General features: G+C 34.9%; 3 protein-coding genes and 1 long non-coding RNA gene across 6 annotated transcripts; 2 read left to right on the plus strand and 2 right to left on the minus strand.

Annotated features, from left to right (window-relative positions):
- Positions 1–219: 219 nt before the first annotated feature.
- Positions 220–1,635, minus strand: LOC144558296 (uncharacterized). Its single transcript, XR_013512880.1, has 2 exons — positions 1,374–1,635; positions 220–277 (listed from the first exon to the last, which is right to left on the minus strand). It is a non-coding gene; the product is annotated as an uncharacterized LOC144558296 (long non-coding RNA).
- Positions 1,636–3,474: 1,839 nt separating this feature from the next.
- Positions 3,475–6,174, plus strand: LOC144558599 (Protein kinase superfamily protein). Of its 2 annotated transcripts, XM_078307443.1 has the most exons (8): positions 3,475–3,777; positions 3,972–4,078; positions 4,165–4,349; positions 4,662–4,860; positions 5,057–5,214; positions 5,291–5,395; positions 5,492–5,614; positions 5,851–6,174. In XM_078307443.1, the coding sequence occupies exons 2-8, from the start codon at positions 4,009–4,011 to the stop codon at positions 6,052–6,054; spliced, it is 1,044 nt and encodes a 347-aa protein (XP_078163569.1). In that variant the 5' UTR covers positions 3,475–3,777; positions 3,972–4,008; the 3' UTR covers positions 6,055–6,174. The 2 variants fall into 2 exon arrangements, with proteins under 2 accessions (XP_078163569.1, XP_078163570.1); XM_078307444.1 differs by lacking the exon at positions 3,972–4,078 and having other exon boundaries at positions 3,626–3,777.
- A 5,053-nt stretch (positions 6,175–11,227) lies between these two features.
- On the plus strand, positions 11,228–12,806 carry LOC144558366 (RNA ligase/cyclic nucleotide phosphodiesterase family protein). Of its 2 annotated transcripts, none has more exons than XM_078307202.1 (2): positions 11,228–12,011; positions 12,606–12,806. In XM_078307202.1, the coding sequence occupies exon 1, from the start codon at positions 11,339–11,341 to the stop codon at positions 12,008–12,010; it is 672 nt and encodes a 223-aa protein (XP_078163328.1). In that variant the 5' UTR covers positions 11,228–11,338; the 3' UTR covers position 12,011; positions 12,606–12,806. The 2 variants fall into 2 exon arrangements, with proteins under 2 accessions (XP_078163328.1, XP_078163327.1); XM_078307201.1 differs by having other exon boundaries at positions 11,230–12,011; positions 12,652–12,806.
- Positions 12,807–13,141: 335 nt separating this feature from the next.
- Positions 13,142–14,573, minus strand: LOC144558365 (xyloglucan O-acetyltransferase 1-like). Its single transcript, XM_078307200.1, has one exon. It carries the CDS (start codon positions 14,520–14,522, stop codon positions 13,266–13,268), a length of 1,257 nt encoding a protein of 418 aa, XP_078163326.1. The 5' UTR covers positions 14,523–14,573; the 3' UTR covers positions 13,142–13,265.
- Positions 14,574–24,679: the final 10,106 nt, after the last annotated feature.

Raw genomic sequence — 24,679 nt, forward strand, 5'->3', positions numbered from 1 at the left:
ATAAGCTTAGAGTGGCCATTTAAGTAACAAACCAAAAAAATCCTCTAGTAAGCAAGAGCATTTTATCCAAAGAACAAAATCTAAAAAAATTCTCATTTTTCTTGTTTCTTAGCACCTGTAAAGTGTTCACCATAATAGGATGCACTGCCCACCATTAATGCAACAGTTCCACCTTGAGCAACAACACGGGCCCGCATCAGCATCTGGCCAAGATGTGAATTCCCTTGTCTGAAGCTTATCAGACCGGCTGTCAACACACCTGCTGTTATCAGAGCACCTGGTACAAAAACAATATATTACTATTAGGTAATTGATTGCATATATAAAGTATAAACAACATAAAGAAATGTAGTTGATTAGCTTCCTAAACATTATTGTGTTCATGTTATGTCTTCGCTTGAACAAAGAAATCACCCAAAATAGACCTGTTTATATGAGTCCTTATAACTGGTCAAAAGGAACTAACCAGCTCGGTTGAGACCTAAATAATATAATAGATTATAAACTTACCAGGAAAGAAAGAAACAACTGATTATTTCTTGGTGTCTACAGTTGCAGTTAGTAGTGACGGAAGCTAGAAATTTAGTTCATTATAGGAAAGCACTAAAACTAATCAAGGCACACCAAATAGTTTGACAGCAGTAGTAATAATAATCTTGTACAATAAAACTGATTATTTCAGGTTTGATCTCCATCCATGTCATTATCTAGTTTCAATCTGGGTAACTGCATCAAATCTAACAATGATAGAGAACCATAACATCAATTTTGACCAATGGCAAAGCTGCATTTTGTACCTGGATCTATTTTCAGAACCATATTCAGATAATGTGGATAACAATTTAATCAGGATTTATGACTGACTGGTTGACACCACGAGTTGAAAGAACACTATTAATAAAGCTACTCTTCCATAATTTACTAACTACTAGCAAATGTTATTATGGATCCAATGATGACGCAAATTAGCATCTACCTAGCCCCGCAATACATATTATGGATCCAATGATGACGCAAATTAACATCTACCTAGCCCCGCAATACATATTATGGATCCAGTGATATTAGCATCTACACAGTCGACCTCTAACCATTACAACAAAGCTATCATGGACAAGAATCAAACAATTAACAATTACACATTCCAAATGCTAGCAGTACCCTTAAAGAAAATTAATGAGGTTTATCAGAATTTTTTTTACTTGAGCAATAGCCGATTAGCAACATCAAATAATCCTAAATGGAATTTCCCAAGACCTCCGAGAATAAACCAGCTTACAAACGTGTTTACAGCGAATTTGAACAGCAGGTAACTAGCAACAACGGATCGATCAGGTAAAAGAAAAGGAATAAAATGGGAAGAAGACAAGCACCGATTGGGACGAAAGGGTTCTTGACCGGTTTCTTCTTATTATCGAACAATTCTTCCAGCTGCTGCGAGGTCTCCGCCGATCCCATATTTTGCATCTGCCTCGTCGAAGAATCCTGCAACTGAGAACGACTAAACTAGTCGAGTTTTAGCTTTGAATCTCCGGGGAAGAGACGCCGCGAATCTTAGCGCTTGGCACCTGCGGTTCAGAGGCAGACACGCGCGAGAGAAATTTCTTCTTTCTTTTCCAGCAAACTGCGGGTCAAATGCGAATTCGTATCCTCTGAGATATCTCAAACTTTGCATGACTTTATGGAAAATCCCAACCGTTTAAATATATTCTGCACGAATCTTAAAGCACATATAATACAAGACCCCTACATCAACCCCGAGTAGGCACCGGACACGTCGGTCACGCAAAAGTTGAGATATCTCAGAGGATACGCACTCGGTCAAATGCGAGTATTTTGGTTGTTTTGCGCTTCTGCTGGACTTAATGGGCCTATACTTTGTTTTCCTCATATAGTCATATATTTCATATTGGGCCTAGACCTAGAGGCCCTGAAAAGAATCTTGTAACGGGCCTTATTTTAGAAATTCTGCTTCTACAAAATTTTGTTAAACAAAGGCCAGTTCTTCAGCCCACGAGCCCAGGACCATACCTGTCTAAACTGGAGGTTGGAGCCAAGTCCGTTTGAAAGTCGAGAAGACTTGTCAGTTGTCACCATTAATTAAATTAAATTAAAAGGTATAATAATGAGTTTTGATCCTATACCAGCTGGAACTTTTAAATTTTATAATACCAGAGGTTATGTAGAGCCCGTGTAAAGCTGACCTTTTTTTGCTAGTATAAAAATCTTTCGGTATCATTGATCGTGACAAATAAATATACAAATTTCAGTAAACCAGTTTTTTTCCCTTTTGGAATAGTCGGAATTAGTATCAGTTTTTTTTTTTTTTGAATAAAATATTAATATCAGTTAGTACAATACCATTTTTAGCAATTTAAAGTAATTTAAGTATTAGAAGACTGATACATTACCAAATTACTAGAATAATTTAAATACCGATAAATTGTAGAAAATTACCTAATACCTCCAAATTGTGTTAACAATTTAATTACCACCAAAAATAGAAGAGGATTTTAGCGGGACGAGGGGATCATAATAGGGGCGAAACTAAAAATTTAGGTAGGGGAATTCAAATTGTTAATACATAGTACACGGCTAGAGCTTGAACTCAAGTCTCCACAATAACAAATTAAAATTCCATCCTCTAGACAACAAGCACGCGCGTAATAATTTACGAGGAGACTAAACTATGTTAAAATCTAAAATAAATTCGATTAAATTTCAATATACATGTTAATTTTTTTTTTAAAACATAGGAATGACTTAGTGTCTCCCGGACAATACATAGATCCGCTCCTAGACCTTAGCCCCCATATGGTTTAAATTTTTTGTAAATTTCATGTGTAATTTATGCTATTTATAATTTATCCTCTATTAACAATGTATTTGTTCAATTAAAACAACAAATATATCTTGCTCTAAAATCTAGACATATTCAATATATTTTTTTTACCAATTCATTCTCATTATAATTATTTTTTATTTCCGCACTAAAAAAAAAAAATTAACATCTCATTAGTCAGCAATGGTATATGTACCTATTGTCTAAGATACAGTTGCGACCAGCCCTGCCCCACTATAGATAAAATAATATATCAAGTGAATGGCCTGATTTGTTTTATTTTCATTATTTTTGAAGAAGCGTACATAATACTACCCCATTGAATGTACATTCCACCTACTTTCTATCAATTTCAAGAACCAAATAATTAATAACACCAAAAGCGCGCCATTTGTTTTTAAATTAAAATTAAAAACGTAGAATATCTTTTGTGCTGGTACCGTTTTTCATTGCTCCCCAGAAAAATGTTCCAAACTTGTATTCTAAACCAAATTAAGTCGTAAAGCTTGAAAGCTTCTCTGTAACGGCTCTATACCAGAATCCACTAATCTCCTCACGTTTCCTCCATCGCTGTCTATTCGCTAGAAAAGCGACCTCTCCCCCTTCTATGGTACCTCATTAAGAAAAACCCCATACATCAATTAAGCTTCTTTCTTATCTTACAAGTCCCTCATTTTTTGCTTTATTTCTGACCCTTCACTCCTGTGCAAAAAAGTTTGGTGATTTGGTTGGTGCGTGGAGATTAAGTTCGCAACAGTGAGGTCTCCTTTGTTAGTAAATCAGAAAGACTGGTTCTTTGCTTTGTGCTCTAACTTGCTCTCTTGTCTCTTCCTTCCTCTCTAGCGTTTGCTCTGTGTTTTAAAAAGCTCCCAGCTTTTTCTATTTTTTGTTGGAATAGTGGGGACCTTGAAGGATCATTGGGTTCCTCCATTCAGGTAATCATTTCCTATTCTTTGATGTTATTTGGCTTTCATTTCTTCTTTGATTTGTGTAAGATTTGAGGAGATTTTGGATTAATTTAGATAGCTTTCTGTGTCAGTTCATATATGGAAATTCTTATGACAGTTCATAATGTTTCTGTCTTTGTAACATATAATCAAACCTGATATATTATTGTAATTGGTTATAGGAATTAAAACAAATTGAGCATTATTGGTTTTGCCAAGATGCCATTTAATATAGTTTCTTCATGGAAGAAAAGGAGGAGAACAAAATCATTCGATCACATAAATCCCTGTATGTAATGTATATTCCATAATTTCCTACTATTTTTCTAAAAACGTTTTCTGAATTTTTTATTCACAATAAACTTTTTTTGGTAGGGGTATATAAGCCTATTGAGTTCTGGCAGCTAAAAGATCAAAGCCCCCCTTCAAAAAAGCGCAATTGCTCGATGGTATACACTCTAAAGGAAATGGAAGAGGCCACTGATGGGTTTAGTGAGAAAAAATTGATTGGTGTTGGAGGTTTCGGTCGAGTTTACAAGGGAATTTTGAAGGATGGAGAGGTCCGTAAAAACCTTGTTTGAGCTTCTGTTCTTTCACAAAGCAATCTTTTAAACAGTGTTTAATTATGAATATACACACATGCTACGCTGTGTTCTGTGATTGAATTTCCAACCCTGATGTTGAAACTTTCAATCAATAAAAATGAACCAAGCAACATAGTTTTTTTAATGAATTTGAAGATCATAGAAGAATGTTTTTTTAATAGATTTGACAGATCACTTGAGCACTGTAGCAAGGACTAAGGCTTTATATATAAATAAATAAATATATAATAATGTCATTAGTTCTGAAATATTTGCTCATATGAGAAGGTGGTTGCCATTAAGAAAATGGACCTGCCATCAGTCAGGCAAGCCGATGGAGAGCGTGAATTTCGAGTGGAAGTGGATATTTTGAGCCGACTAGACCATCCAAATTTAGTTACACTCATCGGATACTGTGCAGACGGGAAAGATAGATTCGTAGTATATGAATTTATGCCAAAAGGAAATCTCTTAGACTTGCTAAATGGTAGGTTTGGGGTTAAATTTTTCCCAATTATTTCTTAGTACCTGCTTATTTTTGTAAATAATGTTCATTTCCAACTATAATTTTACAATTTATATTAGGGTTTTTCGATAAATAAGGGTATTTAATTGCTTTCTTCTTCAAAAGAAAACTTAGAAACAAAAATTAACCAGTAGTTATCATTTCTATTACTGAGCAGGTGAGGTGAAACTTGATTGGCCTTTAAGGCTAAAGATAGCAATTGGAACAGCAAAAGGACTTGCTTACCTCCACTCTGAATCCGATATCGGTGTACCCATTGTACATAGAGATTTCAAGTCTAGTAATATTCTTCTTAATCATGACTATGAACCGAAGGTATATTTAAGGATAGAATAAATTATATATCGTTCGATGAGGTGTTCAATGGTCTTTAAATAAGTAAAATTTTCAGATTTCAGATTTTGGGCTTGCAAAGCTAATGGCAAAAGATACTGACTTGTATTCCACTACAAGGGTTCTTGGCACTTTCGGCTATTTCGATCCTGAGTATGCATTGGTCAGTAAATATTTCAATCTCCCAACATGATCCTCTTCAAATTGTTGCTTTCATATTTTAAATTTTCAGCTTCATCTTTCGAAACAACATGTACAGACAGGAAAGTTGACAGTGCAGAGTGATGTTTACGCATTTGGTGTAGTTCTTCTTGAGCTGTTAACCGGGCGCAAAGCAATTGATTTGAGTCAAGGCCCAGCTAATCAAAATCTTATTTTTAAGGTAACATCTGATACATCTAGATCAATTGGTACAATACCAAGCTGTATTAGTACCAATTGATCCTTTGTTAACGGATCAAGACAGATTGATTACCTCAGTACGGATTTATTACCCCGAGGCCCCGAGGGAAGTTCATGTACCGCTGTACCAGACTAAATTTTAATGATTGCTATCTAGAAATAAAAAAAATCTTCATTTCTTATATTAACAGTGGGTATTTATTGTGTTAAATTCAGGTACATCAGATCTTAAATGACAGGAAAAAATTGCGCAAAGTGGTCGATCCAGAGATATCAAAAAACTCGTACACAATTGAATCGGTAGTCATGTTTGCACAGCTCGCATCACGATGCGTTTCCATGGAAAGTACAGGGAGGCCGACCATGGAAGAGTGTGTTAAGGAGCTTCAATTTGTCACCTATGCCAATATGAGGCTATAGAATACTTCTTTTAAATTTCCTTTTTCAGTTTTTTTTTCCTCGTTTGATTTGCTTTTGGAGCTTCATAATTTGTAAAGGCTGCATTTCATAATTTCCTAAACATGTACAGAAGTTCTAGAATGTACTCTGCATGACTGGGATGTCTGTTCATATTATACTGACCCTGGTATGTTCTTGATAGCTGTCTATTGTATTGAAAAATCAAAGCATAAAGGAGGGTGTATATTGATAAATATTTTTCCTTTATGGTCTCAATTTTATTGCATAATCTTTTGTATGTAGTTTTGCACAATGTTGCTTTAGGAGGTAGGGGCATAAGTTTGGGTACCAATATACACCCTCCTAAAGCAACGTGCCTCCAAACTTTGGTACAACATTGCTTTGGGAGGTAGGGACTAGGGACAATTTTGGTAACAACTATTAGCGTACCAGTTCTGGCTTTTATTGACATAGTGACAAAAATTCGGGTTCAGTTCGGCGAGTTCAAAAATTCTTGATTTGAGTATAATTCGGGAATGATTCGGTACAACAAGGAAGCCAAAAAAAACCTCACAAAAAAAAACCAAAAAAAAAAAAAAAAATTGATGTTTTTTTCGCGAATAATATGTGACTCGCATTTTATTCACGAATAAAACGTATTATACGTTTTTTTGCTTTTTATTCAGAGTTCGGTTCAAAAACATTAAAAAAACGTTTAATACGCGAATAACTCACGTACTATATCACTATGTTATTGACAGTGGTACAAAAGGTCCTTGCAATGTGATTTCTCATTTCCGGATGCTTTTTGGTTCCTATTCGGGGATAGCGCAGGAGGCCAGTATTATTTTTTCTTTGAGAAAAAATAATACTGGCCTCCTCCTGAGTTAATCTCGACAGTAAAATTACAGACCTCACCGTCCAATATCTGAAAGAATATTTGTCCATTAAGGAGTGGTGTCAACTGCCATCACTAAAATATAAAAATTCAATGGCCTATTACAATGAAATGACAGGGATTTCATGTGGGTTTATTAATTAATCTGATTAGAATGTTAGATCTTGGGTCTATTAGTTTTTCTTCTTCTTTTTAAGTAGAAAAAAAAGAACATGGTGCTAAAACCTGCTCTCTTGCCAGGAATGAATTTCATTTTATTTTATTTTTTTTGGAAAGTTCCGGTAGGAGTTTTATTTGCATAATAAAAGTATAAAACAGTGTTACAGGATTACAACTGCACTTCGTCCCTATTCCTACCACAGCTACCCATATTACATAGGTTAATTTGAAGAACATCCAATTTTTTTTTTTTTCTGGGATATTTTTTACTACTGGGTTTCGTATGATGTGGTTATAGTGACAAATGAATTATTCGGGTTTGGTGAGGTGAGGTTAAAAATTTGTGATTCGGAAATAATTTGGGTATAATTCGGAATTATTCAGACCAGAGAGCACAAAAAAAAATGTTCTGAGAAAAAATTGTGAATAATTAGTAAAATTTGGGAAATAATTGTAAAATTTGCGAATTATTTGGGTTTAATTAGGTCAATCGAATAATTCGACGTTCGGTTCGGCATCACAAAAAAAAACAAATTATTCGAGTTTAATTCGTGAATAATTTGCGAATCTTGTGACAGTGGTTACAAGTTTACAGCTTACAACCACAATTTTGTTACACAGGTAAGTGCCACAGCAGTTAAGGTACAGCTAAACATGAGAGTGCCAGGCGGGCCCATGTGCACTTAAATCTGCTGCGTGACGAGATGACATGTAAGTGCAACGGTTCAGATTGAGTAACGTCAAACATATTAACCACAGAGATTTCATGTGGCCAAGCTTCATGCTTCACTATATACTTTGTGTAAAGCCTATTTTTATTTTTTGGGTTTACTTTCCACTTTCAGAGGATATCGTACCATTGATAATCTAATGTTCCAAAATATATAAATAATCATACCCACTAACCACAGTGCAATTTAAAATCAGTTCATTTTCTGTAGTACAAATAATTTACATAAATTATTGAGATTTTCGAAAATAAACATAAATTTGTAAATTTTGTAAGTAATACGAATATAATTTGTATATTATTAAAGAAATGTGCAAAAATAAAAATATTAGATTATTTAAATAATCCAAGTTTACTTTTTTTTTTCACAAAAAGAGGGACTGATTTGAAATATCCCACAAGATATTTTACTAAGTTAAAATGAATAGGAAAGTTGAAGAAGAGATGACTTTCATTTCCAACTTCTCTATGTCTTTTTTTACCGAAAAAAGAGAGCTTAATTTGACCACTTTAAAATGAAAGAGAAAAAAAATGTAGAATTAAAATCTGTTGTTATTCAAAAAGAATAATGACACTATGTTATCCTCTCTCCACTGAGGAGAGATTAGATAATAAAATACGGTGCATTGTGAAAAGGCTCGCATATATCCTTGTCTCTCTATAATTCATGAGAAATATAAAAAATAGAAAGGCTTCAGATTCTAATATAAAAAACAACGTATGCATAAAAATTTGTTAATTTGTCAATGATATGTATATTAAATATGAGGAGGATTCCAATGCCTCATACCTTTCATACTTCATCATATCTTAGATTTTATATCTTTATTTTCAAAGTCTAAATTGTCGATCCGAACCATTCAACATGATATTTATACTATAATATAATTGGAGATAAAATTATATAATTTTTGGAATTTTTTTACTATTTTTTAAGATGGGTAGAAAATCATTGTTTTTTTAACAGTCCAAAAATAGTGATTTTGTACATATCTTAAAAAATAGTAAAAATTTTCCAAAAATTATCAAATTTTATCTCCATGCATATTTTAGTATAAATATCATATTGAGCGGTTCGGATCAATAGTTCGGACTTTGAAAACGAATATATAAAATATGAGGTATTGGATATATGTTTTTTTTTAGTGGAAGTCCGTAGGCCTATTCATAGATTGTTAAATTATAGTGATTGGTGTTAAAAAATCTGAACTATTCACAAATTTTTCGTAAATTTTGTTATTTCATCACTATGTCAAGTTATTTATAATTTAGAGAAATGTTCTGGTACTCCGAGCCATTATATCCGAGCGCGTCTCCTAAGTAGTTTAACAGAAAAATCTTTCAATATTGTCTAACTTCCATTTCCAATGCTAATATCCAAACATTTAAAGCTATGTTTATAATATTTTAAAATGTTACTCGCGAGCATATAAACCTATGTCTGAAAGCATTTATAGATAGTTTTAACTCTCAACTACTTTTGTCTTCAAGCAAAAAAAAAAATGAAAGATTCTTTTCACCCATTATTTTTTATTTTTTCTTGGATCATTATAATTTATTTTTTCGGCGATTCGTGATGAATTTTACGCATTTAAAAATACGAACGTTTTCTATTCGATTTTATCTTTCAAATAAGATCCATGAAGAAATATTTTTGAGTAATTTTAAAGTCATTTGTTCTTTTTAAAGTAAAACTCATGAACACTTTCAATTTTCAAGTTTTTAAATCTCAGTCTACAATCATTAAAATTTTCAAGGCTTTGTACATTAGGTTTATATGTTTTGTAAATGCAGTGTTATTGTTGAGGTTTATATGCTTTGAAGTGTAATTATTGGGGTTTAAATTCTTTGTACATGAGGTTTATATATTTTATTCTAGAGATTTAAAGTGTTATTAATGAGGTTTATATGCTTCTACATGAGGTTTATATTATTTTGAACCAAAATAAAAAAAAAACTGAAAGTCACAGAGATTTAAAGTGGTAAAAAAAATTACGACACAAATATAACTCCAAAGTTATTCTTCATGGATCTCATTTGAAAGAGAAAATCAAGTAAAAAATGTTCATATTTTTAGATTCGCAAAATTCATCATGGATTATCGAAAAAATATATGAGAATGATCAGAGAAAAAAAAAAGTGGGTGAAAGGAATTTTTCCATTTTTGGCTTGAAAACAAAAGTAGTTAGAATTTTAATGCTTGCAGATAGAGGTTTAAATGCTTGCGAGTAGCATTGTAAAATGTTATAACAAAACTTTAAATGTTTGGATATTAGTGCTGGAAATGAAAGTTAGATAACACTGGAAGTTTTTTTTTCTGTTAAACTACTTGAGAGACGCGCTCAGAGATTTTGTTTGAGGTACAATTACCATACTCCTATAATTTAACTTATTTATTTTGATTTTCATATTGATGTTGACAATTTGACATGTTGTATTTCTGAACTAAGAGAACCAAAAATCACATACAATTTGAGACATAAGTTTCAATATCTCATACATTTTTATTATGCCTCTTTAATAAGTAGATGACAATAATTGAGTTGATTAACTAAAAATATAAAGCTCTATAGAAACTAAGCAAATAAACATTATTATCGTATCAATTTTTTTGTACAGTGATATATTATTGAAAGTCATGTGACTTAATAACGTTTTTTAATGTTTACTCACGTTAATTCTCAAGTCTAAGTCTCAACACACTCGGGCAGGGGTGGATTCAGAGTAGAACAGAAGGGGGCAGCTGCTCCTTATGGATTTCAAGTTTTAGTGGTGATCTATTGATATTGATCGACTTTGTCCTCTTCTGAAAAAAATTTTGTCCCTATTCTGAATGTTTGAATTAAATTTAGTGTTAAAATAAAAAAAATTCTTGAATTATAAGTTAAAGCATAGTAAATTATAAGTCAGAGTATTGAAAAATATAAGTCAAAATACTTTTTTTTATCGACTATCCAATTAATTAATGAGTTTAAATCCGATTCCATATATATATATATTTTTTTTCACCCCTCGCCGTCGAAAATGATGGATCCTCTCCGAACTCGGGTTTCATTTTTATTTTCAGTCAACGTTTCTCAACTCCATGTAACTCACTTTTGGATTTTAACGTCATATGATATTATGATGTGATACGTTCACGGTTCACCCAAAGAAGTAACCACACGAATCCTCACTTTAACATGGAGCAACAGAGGATCCAAACGTCGTAATTTGAGACGACAACCACCGGAATTCGCATCCTCTGATATATCTCATATTTTGCGTGACTTTTTGGAAAACCTCAACCGTTGCAATACGTTCTGCGCGAATCTCAAAGCTCAAATAATACTGGTCCCCTACGTCACCCCGAATAGGCGCCGGACACGTCGGTCACGCAAAATATGAGATATCTCAGAGGATAGGCACTGTCACCAATCACCGCCCCACCTCGTCGGCTCCTTCCTCAACTCAACTCCCCCAAATCCAGTGGAGAGCAAAGAGCGCGAGTCAACTAGAACCCAATCGACGACAAATCAATGACTGACATGGCGACCCCACCACCCCCGATGGTTCTCGACCCACCGCAATCCTCTCCAGTCCCGCCCCAGACCGGATCCATCCCCACCTCCCCCACCACTGGCTACGCCGTGGAACTCTACTTCGACCCCGCCTTGGAGAACCAGGTTCTCAAGTCCTGGAACGTACTCGCCCGTCGCCAGCTCAGCACACACCTCATCGACATCTCAGCTAGGCCCCACCTAACGCTCCTCTCTTTCCCAGCCTCCTCCTCCTCTCTCGACCCGTTTCGCCTCCTCTCCCCTCTTCGTTCTCTTGCTGCTCGCCTTGACCCCGTTCCCATCTCCCTCTCTTCTATAGCCTCCTTTCCAGACTCTAGTATCAGTACTGGTACTGGTACATTGTTCTTTGCACCGGTGCCTACTGCAGCTTTGCTGGGTTTGCATGCACAGCTGTGTGAGTTGATCAAGAAGGAAGGAGTGGAACCGCCGGAGGGGTACCGGGCTGACGCTTGGGTCCCAAGTTGTGTTGTGGCAGAGGAGGTGCCAAAGGGTCGTTTGGCTGAGGCTTTCTCTGTGTTAAGAGAGATGAAGTTGCCAGTGTCGGGTTACGGCATGGATATTGGGCTTGTGGAGTTTCCACCCGTCAGGGAGATCTTCTCTTTCCCGCTCGGTGCTGGTTCTGATGCTTAAAGTATGTTTCCATTTTCTTTTGTTTCAACTTTTTAAGCCTTAAATTAAGCCTTGATCTTTGTCTGGTACATCAATTAGTTGCAAAGAATGACGAGATAACCAGGAAAATAGATAATAACTGAGATCTAACTGGTAACCCATGTGTTTATTGTATCGGACAAAATATACCGGATGTGCTGGGACTGATCTAACTTGAATGCTGGAGTAGTATGGACTTCACAATTTTGTATTCAGTACAACTTTAGTCAGTATATTTCTGTGATGTGGTGTTTAGTTGATGAATTTTGATAAAACAAGTTATTGCACAGACCCTTTTTAACTTTGCAATCAATATCTTGTCTCTTTCTTATTTTTCTCATTATGAGTTTGATTTCATAATCAGAGTTAGTTACCTGCTGGTCCTAGGTTGTGCCCCGGATATGATATAATTCCACAGAGTCCCATACAACCGAATATTTCAGAATCAGTTAACTATTGGGTTGATTTGGTCTAGTACCTTGCCTGTACCGAATGTATTGCTTTCTATTTACAAAGTTTGCTAGGTTTGCAAAGTTTCCTTGTCTCCATTTTATTTCACTTTTTTTTTCAGTTATAGAAGTTTCAGGCACCATGCAACATCCTTATTGGTTTTCAATGTTTAGGTATTATTTTCCATAAAATTAAAGATGCAAAGGAGGAAATAAGTCATGTGAATCACACCATAGAAGGCGGCCGTATATTACTTCCATCTTAGAGAAAGAAGGATCATGTGATTTTGTATTAGAATGATGGGACATTTTCTTTTTAACTTGTTTGAATAGATAGGTGGTTAGGATCTGCATATTGATTTAACATTTAATATTTTTTTCGCAGTGTGTTTGAATCTGGTAATGCAATTCTGTTTTTTTTTTTTATTATTTTTACATACTTGTCATCCCCTTTTTCTTGATTTTCATCTGTGTCATTAACCATTAAGGTAAGTGACAAGTGACATTCCTTGTAGATCACTTTTCTACCATACTACCACTTTCCTTGAATTACTGGTGCAAAAATATACTTCTCTGATTTTCTTTTAAGAAAAGGAATTGAACTCAGAGATGTCTGGCTAAATGATGGCAATTTAAACCCATTGTTTCTTCTTTATCTTTTCACCACACAAGCACAAAACCTCAAGGTAACAAAATGAAAGCAAAATAATAGCAGCCTAAATTCAAATATGAGTAGCTAATAACAAAACAAAAGAAAAAAGAACAAGATCTTTCATAGCTGGTGTAGGCTAATGTCTCCATCTCTTAACAATTTCAAGCAAAATCTCATTCCAAGAATCGATCGGCCCAGGCAAGCACCAATGCACGCAATCATTCTGCACTCTCTCCTTCTTCCCTCCAGCAAATGGGTTGGGATTCATATATGGACCCGGGTGCCCGTCAGGCCGCATCAATGCCAGCTTTGTGACATCCAGGGCCTCAATTCTTAACCTTCCTTTTGTTGCCTCCATCTCTTTTGCTGCTTCTGTGACTTCTTCTATTTCTACTTTTCTCATCTCAGTATCCATGTACTCCATCTCCTTTTCCCCTTGTTTATATGGCTCTTTCTTTGAGCAAGCACCAGCCTTGTCCCATTCCCCTTCAAAATGTGCCGGTGAGAAGGTGGTTACTACCACCAACTTATCAGACATGTTCAGTTCATCCTTCACCTTTTTTAGCGTGGTATTTATGGCTTTTTGAAAGATACCAAAGAAGCCAATTTCGGTATGGTTGAACTCAGGACAATGGTGGCAGCCCAGAACCCTTTCTCCCTCATAATAAATTGCAGGATGTAAAAACCAATGTCCAATTGAAAATACCATCACATCAAACTTATTCAAATTTGATGCCCACTTTTCGTCGGCGGAATCCAAGTACAACTTGTTATGGTTCAAGCCAGATGCTGCTGATTTTTCTAACCCTTTAACAAGAAAAGGTGACCAGAAAACCGAAACAGTCACATTGTACTCTTTAAAGACCCACCGTCTGAACTTGTTTTCTTTACTGTCACTGTACACAAGCTCCGGTTCAGATTTGGTTGCAAGCAGACATAACAAGGACTCAAGCTGGTTTCTTGCCATCGAATCACCAATGAATGCCACATGTCGGTTATTAATTAGTTCAAGAAACAATGTGGGGTCAAACGGGGGTATCTGACAATTATCTGGCTTCCATCTCCAGTGCAAGTAACCGGTGTCAGGTCGGCCATGTACCATGCAATTTTGGCCTTTCTTGATTGTGCCACAGCTCATACCATTATATAACGGTTTGATTGTGGATTTGACCCAGGTGCCATTAAAATAGTCGCACTGAGGGTTTGTTTGCTTGGTGTGTTCAATTGTGGTCTCTATGATAGGTGGAGGTGTTTGGGCTGGAGAAATGGGGAAGAGGTAGAAATGGATGAGTGCCAAGGGAATCAGAGAGTAGAGAGCCCATGCAATCAGCTTTTTGGTGAAGCAGTTTGCATTTTGTTGATGGATCTGAGCGTAATGGTGATTTGTTCCCATGATATCATTTGAATTTTTTGATCGGCAGAATAGAGAGGAAGGAACGGAGACCAAAGGAGATGACATTCAGATCCAGCATTCTGGATTTCTGGTCAAAGTGTCGTTAAAGATGGTTCGTATCCTCTCCAGTTTAGCTAAAAATTGGAGACATTTGTTTTTATTCGCAATAACGATTCCAACAGAACTAAATATCATCTCCAACACGACCTTAACGGATTAGTTTATTAAATGAAATACAATTTGCACTTAAAATTTATAGACAATCAAATACCTTATTATTTTCATGCTCCAATTGTACTTTGCATTTTTATTTTTGATTTTAAAGTTTAAACAGACAATCTGAATCACTCAATATAATATTCATATTAAAATGTACTTAAATATCAAATTTTATATTTTTAATTTTTTTTTTTACTATTTTTAAGATAGCTACAAAATCACTGCTTTTTAAGAAAATTAAAATCAATGATTTTGTAGCTATCTTAAAAAATAGTAAAAGTTTCAAAAAAATATCAAATTTAGTCTCTAAGCACATTTAAATGTGAATATCATGTTGAGTGATTCGGATCGTTTGTTTGGACTTTAAAATTGAAAATAAAGATGTGAGATTCCATTGGAGCATGAAAGCAATGGGCCTTTGAGTCCTCTTTATACATTGATAAGCATGATAGAGTGCTTCAAATAGTTGATTTGCCAAACATTACCTCGAGTTTTTCGCATAAAATTCAGCGCGATTCGACTTGCCAAGTATTAAATCATAATAGAAATTAATTGAGATTTTAATGCAGAAATCTAAATTTGTGCTTTGAAGTTGGTGCAAAATTCACGATATGCTTGAATCCGATTGTTATTTTTTGTTGTTTACTTGGGAATGTTGAAAAGAAAAGCTATCCGTTGTGTAAAAATCGGTAAATAAAAGTTCCAAAATCACTCTCTAATTTTATAAATTATAAAACTTTACAACATCAGATGACCACTAATTATGCTAATTATTAAGTATTAACCTAGCCACCACAAAGTATAGATATAATATAATTAGATATTTTAAAAAAATTTAAATTGAGTTTAATTTTGTGAGATAGCAGTCGAGGTTTATAAAAAAGAAAATTCTAATCTCTTTTTTTTTTTTTACTTAAAAAAGGGCTAAACTTGTTAACTAAAACTTTGATTTTAGTTGTCGCTCTATTGCTATGAATAAATTGTAGACTAGGCTAAATTGCACAGGATGATTAAAATTTAGTCAAAACGTGGACAATATTAACGCCTCTTAGCAATGCTTTAATTTGGTATCGAGTCCCTATATTTCCAGTTGTCGCTCGTCCAGGAGCGGAACTAAAAAAAATTAAATAGGGAACTAATCTATAAAATATAACATGTGAAAAAGACAAGAATAGTGTAGTTAACTTTAGTTGATCTTATTTTTTTTATACTTTAATTCAGTTTTAATTTCTATTTATAAAATGAAATTCTCATAAAAAATAAAAATCAAAGAAAAAAATGAGGAATCTGAATGTCTCGTTATTGAGGACCTCGTTTAAAAAAAATACGTCGTCTACGAGCTTTACCAAGAGTCCAGGACTAGTTACCCAATTGAAATATAATAATAAAAAAAAACACACCCACACACACATTCCTTTTAGGAAAGGAAATAAGGATATAATCTCATGATTTCACACATACCAACTAAAACTCAAACCACTAGACTACCAACAAACATTTGGCATTTTATGAGCGGAGCCGGAGTTGGACTATATAAAAGTTCAAAAAACTCAAAAATTTAATTAAATTTTAATACACATAATTAAAAAATTTAAAATTATAAAATAACTTAGTACTCCTCAAATATAAATAGATCCGCTCTTGCGCTCGTCAAGGAACTCAACGTGCCATATGCGTAGGCTGACAGAGTTTCTTGTTCTTTTACTGAGATCAAGTTCAAAGAAACTGTAAGTTCTTCAAAAAAGAAAAAAAAGTTCAAAGAAGCTGAAGGCCTGAAATTACGGTATTATACCAGATGTAGCTTTGTATCCTCAATAGTCAATTCAGATCCCAAAAATAACAAAGGCCGAAAATTGTAAAACACAACTCTCCACAACGAGACTAATTTGGGCCTGCTAATGAGCGGGCTTGGCTAAATCTCGGCCCATCTGAATTAGAAAGTATTACAGGCTCATATCCAGACTCGGCTCTGTTTAGAAGGAAAAATCCCAACTTGGCTCGGATGGTTTGAACCTCTAATCCCCGCTCAAAATCGAAACGCTATCCTCTGCGGAGGTTTTACCTGCGGTGCTGTGCGGTGGTTTTGATCTGGTGCGTTCGTTTCGGATCGGACGAGCTGAATTAAGGGTTCACCAAATTTTGAGTTTTTTTAAAATTCGGACAAGATCTGATCTGGTCCGTCCGATCCGAAACGAACGGACCAGATCAAAACCACCGCACAGCACCGCAGGTAAAACCTCCGCAGATGATACGCTTCCCTCAAACTCGGTTAAGTCCAAAACTCGGTCCGGCTCGGAAAACTCGAAGGAAAGCTCAAATCAGAATTAAATATTATTTTTTATCCAAAAGGATTGTTATTCCGGGAATTTCCATCCTCGTCTCCTCATATCATTACTAAATTACTAACCTTGGAATAGCTGGAAATAAATCTGCTGTGATCCGTAGGAATTGCAGGACCTGCTATTCCAAATCTAACTTTTCATTTTTTTTTTTGAGATTAGTGCATATAAACAACTTATATTGAGATTCGTGTGTTCCAAAAAATGAAAAGTTAGATTTAAAATAGCAAGGTCCCTGCAATTCCTACGGATCATAGCAGATTTATTTTCGGAATAGCTACGAAAGGGAACCGAATTCTTCACGGAGAATGTTTTCTCCTATGTTGTATGTATCAGATACCGTATGAATACAATAATGCAGTAATTTTTAAAACAATACAGATATGATGATACGTGTATCGATACCTATTACATACAATACATGATCATATATGAAATATCGGATAACATAAACCAGTTATGATATTTTATTTGGTAAACCCGACCTTCTTCTCTTCTCATCCACTCCGCCATTTGGCCTGTTCCGACCACCAATTCGACCGAGGAGACACCCATTATCTTCTCCTCCTTCTTTACTCATTTCTACCCTTCATTTGTAAAATCCGGCCGTCATTTCCTCTCTCCACCGAAACCCTAGTTTTCGAAGGTTTCAAATTCCGACGATCCGACCGTTGATTTGTGAAGATCAGATTGCATATCTCAACTCTCCCCTTCACAAGTTAGGTAAATTCTTCACTCAATCTCTAAGAAAATGCCACTAAGAAGTCGGATCACCAAACGAGCTTGTGAACCATCACCCGTACTCGAAAATTGGGACATTGCTAGTGATAACCAGTATTTGTTTAGGGGTAAGGAAGCTTTCATGAAATTTGTTGGTGGTATTGGGGAGCGAAAACTAGCCAATTGTTACTATTTCACCAAGTCTTAAGATTTTACTAACCCCGAGGATGAAAGAATTGACCAGTATATAGATCATTGGCAATAGAGACCACTAATTGAGTGTAATACCCAGTATACTGAGATGTTGACCAGGCTTTTCTATGCCAACTTTGAACTGATCGAGGAACCTTTTATCTGCACCACGTACATTTGTGGTAAACTTATCCATCTGTCCCTCGAAAACTTGGCCATCTGGTTAAACCTTCCAAACTCCGGTACCGAAGTATATGTTCACAAGAAATGGCCGTCACAGCCCCCAGCTATTGGCACCGAGATTGACTACCGAAGGTGGTTCAACCGAGACCAACCCCTCGGAAGTCTATACCGCTTGGCTCACATGTTTATAAATAACATGATCACCCCAAAAGCTAGAGTCAAAACCAATCTGGAGTACAACGATTTGTTCTATCTTCGTCACCTCATATGCCTTGATGAACTGGAACTCAACATTCCATTTATCATCATCTGTCACATGAAAACCTCCTTCATGAGTAGCCAACACAACCTTCCGTATGCTCATGTGATTCACAGGATTCTGGACCTTAACAACATACCCATACCTGGAGATCTTGAAATACACTCTAACTCGAACCTGTGTGAGGAGATGACATTTCTGGGATGGGTCGAAAGAGGAGTAAATGGAGTTCCCCATCTGACTCCGAATGATCTGCCAGTTAACTCATGGATCTAGGCAGAACATGCACTGCCCAACCAGTATTGGGACCCAAGAGCTCCACATCAAGATGACGCCGAAGCAGGCTCCTCAATTCACGTTAAACCCTCATAGTCTCCGCCACAAGGTGACAACATGGCTTAGAATATCACATGGATGACTCGTCAACTAGGGAATATGACCACCATGATGGAGCGCATGGAGCGCAATCATAAGCTTGCCGATGAGAAGTATAGCAAGATGTCGAGCCAGTTGAACAATGTAGAGGTCATTCAGAGGGGATTGCTCAAGAGGTTCAACAAGCACTACCCCGAGGAAGATGAGTAAGATGCAGACTAGGTGATGGCATGCACTATCATTCGTCTAGTTAAATTTCTTTTTATGTGAGTTGAGAGATTTCATAAACAAACTTGGTATGTAATCATTTGGTTGCTATGCTTGAACAGGTAAGTACTTAATCCGTTGGTTGAACGAATAATTAAGTTTGAATTGATAAGTAGATTAACTCCTATCCTTAGCTTATATATGCATGTGATTTAGATACTTATGATGGTTCTTTTCTTTAATTGTTATTTAGGAGTTGATAACATGAATGAATGGTTGCATGCTTACTTATAAATATATATATATAAAGATGGGCTATGGTGCATTGCAATGCATGGGCACCCTTGTGCATTGAACTATAAATCACCGATTCAAAGTCCAAATGACCGATCCAAACCGTTCATCTTGTTCTTCATATTAATATGTGCTTGGAGACCAAATTTTAAATTTTTTGAAATTTTTTTACTATTTATTAAGCCACTTTGAAAATCGCTGATCCAGTGGTCCAGAAATTTTTACTGTTCACCTAGATTTTCAAAGTGGCTTAATAAATAGTAAAAAAATTCAAAAAATATAAAATTTGGTCTCCAAGCACATATTAATATGGAGAACAAGATGAACGGTTTGGATCGGTCATTTGAACTTTAAATGGGTGATTTACGGTCCAATGCACAAGGGTGCCCATGCATTGCAATGCACCATAGCCCATCTCTCTCTCTCTATATATATATATCCATATATATATACATACACATATCTCTTTTCGATAAAAATGGAAAGGAACGACTCTACTTAGCTTATTTTCTAATCCTGTTATATCTACTCAAATACATATCTATAATTATATTATGTTATATTCAAAGCAACACGAGTCGTATACTCAAATTACATAAAATTTTATTAATAATAGAATCATGCATATATCTCATAAACTGAAACATTTCTTTCAAAGAAAATGTGCATACGACTATCACTATATATATATATCTCTCACTTAATCATCTTAATCTCAATTTTATGACTACTAAAAAAGCAAATAATCCAAAGGATAATTATAATATCCCCACTTATCCATCCCCCATTTCATCCCCCAACTAACTTTCTATTTTAACTATAACTACTATTTCTAACAACTTTTATTTCTTTCCTCTTTCTCTCTTTCTCTTCCACCTCTATTTTACTCTTTCACCTCCATCTTCTTCTCCCACCTCCGCCTCCCACCTCCCTCTCCCACCTTCACCTCACCTCACCTCCGCCTCTACCTCCCTCTCCCACCACCGCATCCCACCTCCTCCTCCACCTCCGTTTTTCTATTGATAAGCTCCCCTCCCTCTCCCACCTCGAAATGATAAATACAATAAGCTCCCTCCCTCTTACACTTTCGCCTCGGTTTTTTCCCTCTATGCCTACTACTCCTGCTCTAGCGAACGTTCTGTCGGAGATCATCCGTCACTTCATCCCAATCAAGCACGCCTATGCCAGGAATGAATACTTCAATGTGTATGAATGAATACTTCAATGTGTTTGAATGAATACTAGAACACGTCTCTACCGGGTCAGATCCGTCACTGTTGATCGTATCAAAATAATATTGTATATGTATATGCAATTAATCTTTTTCATGTTTATGTTTCCCTTCCTCATGAAGTAGCGAGTTTTGCAAAGAACAAAGCTTTATTAATGGTGAATTAGGTCACTGCATATTAAATAAATGACATAAAAACAAATTTTGAAAAAAAAAATAGAGATATATGAATGAATACTTGATGTCTTAGATATGAATACTTCAATGTGTATAAATGAATACTTAATATCTTATGTATGAATACTTGTGTGACAAGATATTAATACTTGTGCAACAGACAACTCGAAAGTATGTCATCATGGATCTCATTTGAAAGATAAAATTGTGTAGAAAACGTTCGTGGTTTTAGATTTGCAAAATTCCTCATAGATCGTTAGAAATATTGGTTATATTGAACGGAGAAAAAAAACCACCTCTAAAAACGTGTAAAAGATGGATGAGTGATGTGTCCAGTTTCTATATTTGCACTTGCACGACGAGGATGAATACTTTCTCGATAAGGATGAATACTTGTACAACGGACAACTCGAAAGTATATCATCATGGATCTCATTTTAAAGATAAAATTATGTCAAAAACATTCGTGGTTTTAGATTTGCAAAATTTCTCATCGATCGTCAGAAATATTGATTAAATTGAATGAAGAAAAAAAATCCCACCTCTAAAAACGTGTCTAGTTTTTTTTTTTAAATACTTGATATATTAGGGATGAATACTTGATGTGTTATATATGAATACTTGATGCATTATAGATGAATACTTGCGCGCGTCAGTTGTAAAATCTTTCAAATATTATGTGGTCCCCAAATAGTAAGTGGCCCCCCTAGGTAGTTAGTAGTTATTGAAGTAGTTAATGACTGGGGGATGAAATGGGGGATTGTTACGGGGGGATAGTTAGATGCTCCCTAATCCAAATTGGTTTACTATTTATTGTGATTAAAGGTTAGTTGATCATATAATATAATTCCAAAATTAAAAGATTACAATAATATAAAATGATTAACTCAAAGTTTCTTCTGAATCATAATAAGCACTCATAAATTAAAATATCTTATTACATGATTAGATTATAATTCTAATTTCCACACTCTGCCTATCTAAGAGGCACAAGTATTGGACTTCATCAAAATTGAAAGAATATAACAAAAAAAAAATGACTCCATCAATATAACTTCAAATAATTCCGCCTATTTTAGAGGCATCGACAATTGGTCATTTATTAAAATTCAATATTTTACCGATTAGAAGAATCATTATAATGATCAATTAGAATTCTTAAAACTCAATATCTTGCCTAAAATTAGAGTCATATACACTTCATCAACATTTAACCTCAATATTATCTTAGTTTAGAAGATCTGATTGATCAAGTTAGGTCAAATTTAACTTCAACAATTTTTTTTTTGTGACAAAAAAAAGAGTCAAAAGTTACATATATTGCACTATGTAATATCAAAAATTCATTTTTAGTGCAAATTTTAATGCTTAAATTTCAATATTTTATTTATATTTTTATTGTTGGGCCTTAATTTATGATTTTACCAAATTAAGGGGGAGCCCTCTCTTCCTTTTGAGCATAATTGTGTTTTATTTTCTACCTTTTTGACCATTTCCAAAAAGGGGGAGAGATATTACAAGTTCATGCTATATTGGTATTCCATGACATATGACACATACACAAGAACAAGAAACAAGGGAAAACAAAAACTTCAAAAATTCGAATTTTTCATACTTTGTGGGAATAACTAATTTATGCACTCACTTGATATGCATGTTTTGCAAATTGTCAAAAGGGGAGATTGTTGGCTTTTGGGAGCCCTCGACTTATCTGTTTGACTAGATTTGCAAAACATACATAATTGCATTTTACAGTTTTCCTCTTGAGTATCTGTGCAGGTTCATGACAAGTGAAGGACTAGTAATTACCATAGTGACAAGGTACCCGAATTATACCTGAATTATACCCGTTTAATTCTTTTTTGGGGTATTGCCGAACCGAACACCGAATTATTCGGTTGACCGAACTTTGACCGAATTAAACCTGAATAATTCCCGAATTTTACGAATTATTCACGAATTTTTCCTGAATTTTTCTAAGAACAATTATTTTTTTGGTTTTTTATTTTTTTGCTCCCTTGCAGAACTGAGATTTCTGATCCAAATAATTCCGAATCATTCCCGAATTATACCCGAATTATACCCGAATCACGAATTTTTGATCTCGCCGAACCGAACCCGAATAATTCATTTGTCACTATGGTAATTACACATCAATGATGAATTAATACACTGCAATACAACATCATGGATGTGGTCATGAAAGTACAAGACACTGGATAGCTAAAGCATTAACTCAAGATTGAGGATAACGTATATGTAAGATTGGTAAAATAAGCTTGAGATTGACCTAAGTGAGGCCTATTGTTGTCACGGTCCAGTGACCGTGATAACGAAATAAATAAATCCTGTACAAATCCCGTGACGCTTAAAATAGTTTTAGCGTCACCGAATGCTAACTCTTCCAGAGGATTTCTGTGGTGGGAACCGTTGTCACGGTCTTCTACCGTGATCAAACAGTGACCACCGTTACACTCCAAACCACTCCGATTGACCTACCGTTGTGACAGTCCACTGTACCGTTACAACGGTCAGCACCACTTACTTCCTTTTTATCAGCTCTCTATAAATAGAAGCTATACCAAGGTTTGGAGTATCACTCTAGCCGCCTCTAACTTCAATATTTCGTATTTACAGATCTAGAGAAAGTCGTTGTTGCTTGTACACTATAACTTCAATATAAACAATCAATCTCAAGCTTATTCAATCAATCAACCAACTCCTAGAGTGATCCTGCGTGATCAAATCATTTACTACTTCGAGGTTTGTGCTCACCTTGCAATCCTTGAAGTCCTTACGACTCAGATTGTGTTGTTAGGGCCGTGTGACTTCCCAAAAGAATTGAAAGGGCTCACCGGTTCCACCTTGTACTCATTTCTCATTGGGTAAAGTAAGGCGTGCCATCTAGAAGGTCGCGAGCCCCGGAGACGTAAGCGTTAGTGTCGAACTCCGTAAACAACTCTTGTGTCAAGTGTCTCTAAATTCTACTATTTACTTTATTTACTTTACATTTAGTTTATGACAAAGTTATTCTAGTTTCCGCCAAGAATAACTTATAGACATGCTAGATTATTATTACTTAAACCAAAAATATAAAAAAAACTATTCACCCCCCTCTAGATGCCTTTGGGACCAACAACCAAGTCATTAGTGAGTTCAAGAACATCATAATTCTCGTTAGTGAGTTCAAGAACATCATAACTCTATTCATTATAATTTTATGAAACGATAATAATTTATCGTATATAATTATTTTTTAGAAGGGCTAATGTTCATTGTGAAATAGAGCACCTATTTTAATTCGCGTTAATATTTTTTATTTCAGAATCGTGACTTAGTAAAGTGGCACCAGTACTTATTTTTCTTCGGAGAGACTCAAATATAATTCTTGAGAATAGTATTATAAAGATGCTGGGTGTATCATTTTAAATAGTCGATTCAAAATGTACAACATAATCTCCGTATTAAATTGTGCCTGGAGATCAAATTTTACATTTATTTTGAAAACTTTTTACTATTTAATTAGTACATACAAAATCTATTTTTTTTCAAAAAAAATAGAACATAAAAATAGCATTTTTGTATCTATCTAAAAGATAGTAAAAAAAAAATAATTAAAATTTGGTCTTTAAACGTAATTTAATATGAAGATAATATTGAGCGATACAAATTGACTATTTGAATCTTGAAATCGTAAAATTGTTGGCTTTTGAGAGCCCTCGACTTATCTGTTTAACTAGATTTGCAAAACATACATAATTGCACTTTACAGTTTTCCTTCTTGAGTATCTGTGCAGGTTCATGACGAGTGAAGGATTAGTAATTACACATCAATGATGAATTAATACATTGCAATACAACATCATGGATGTAGTCATGAAGCACAAGACACTGGATAGCAAAAATATTAACTCAAGATTAAGGATAATGTATATGTAAGATTAGTAAAATAAGCTTGAGA

This window comes from Carex rostrata, chromosome 8 (assembly GCF_964058835.1).
Source record: "Carex rostrata chromosome 8, lpCarRost1.2, whole genome shotgun sequence".
In the NCBI taxonomy this organism is placed as follows: domain Eukaryota; kingdom Viridiplantae; phylum Streptophyta; class Magnoliopsida; order Poales; family Cyperaceae; genus Carex; species Carex rostrata.

Coding starts and splice junctions, on each gene's coding strand:
- LOC144558599 (XM_078307443.1), top strand. CDS start 4,009: ATGCCATTTAATATAGTTTCTTCATGGAAGAAAAGGAGGAGAACAAAA. Junction 4,079..4,164: donor ATTCGATCACATAAATCCCT/GTATGTAATGTA, acceptor TTTTTTTGGTAG/GGGTATATAAGCCTATTGAG. Junction 5,215..5,290: donor ATCATGACTATGAACCGAAG/GTATATTTAAGG, acceptor TAAAATTTTCAG/ATTTCAGATTTTGGGCTTGC.
- LOC144558365 (XM_078307200.1), bottom strand. CDS start 14,522: ATGGGAACAAATCACCATTACGCTCAGATCCATCAACAAAATGCAAAC.
- LOC144558366 (XM_078307202.1), top strand. CDS start 11,339: ATGACTGACATGGCGACCCCACCACCCCCGATGGTTCTCGACCCACCG.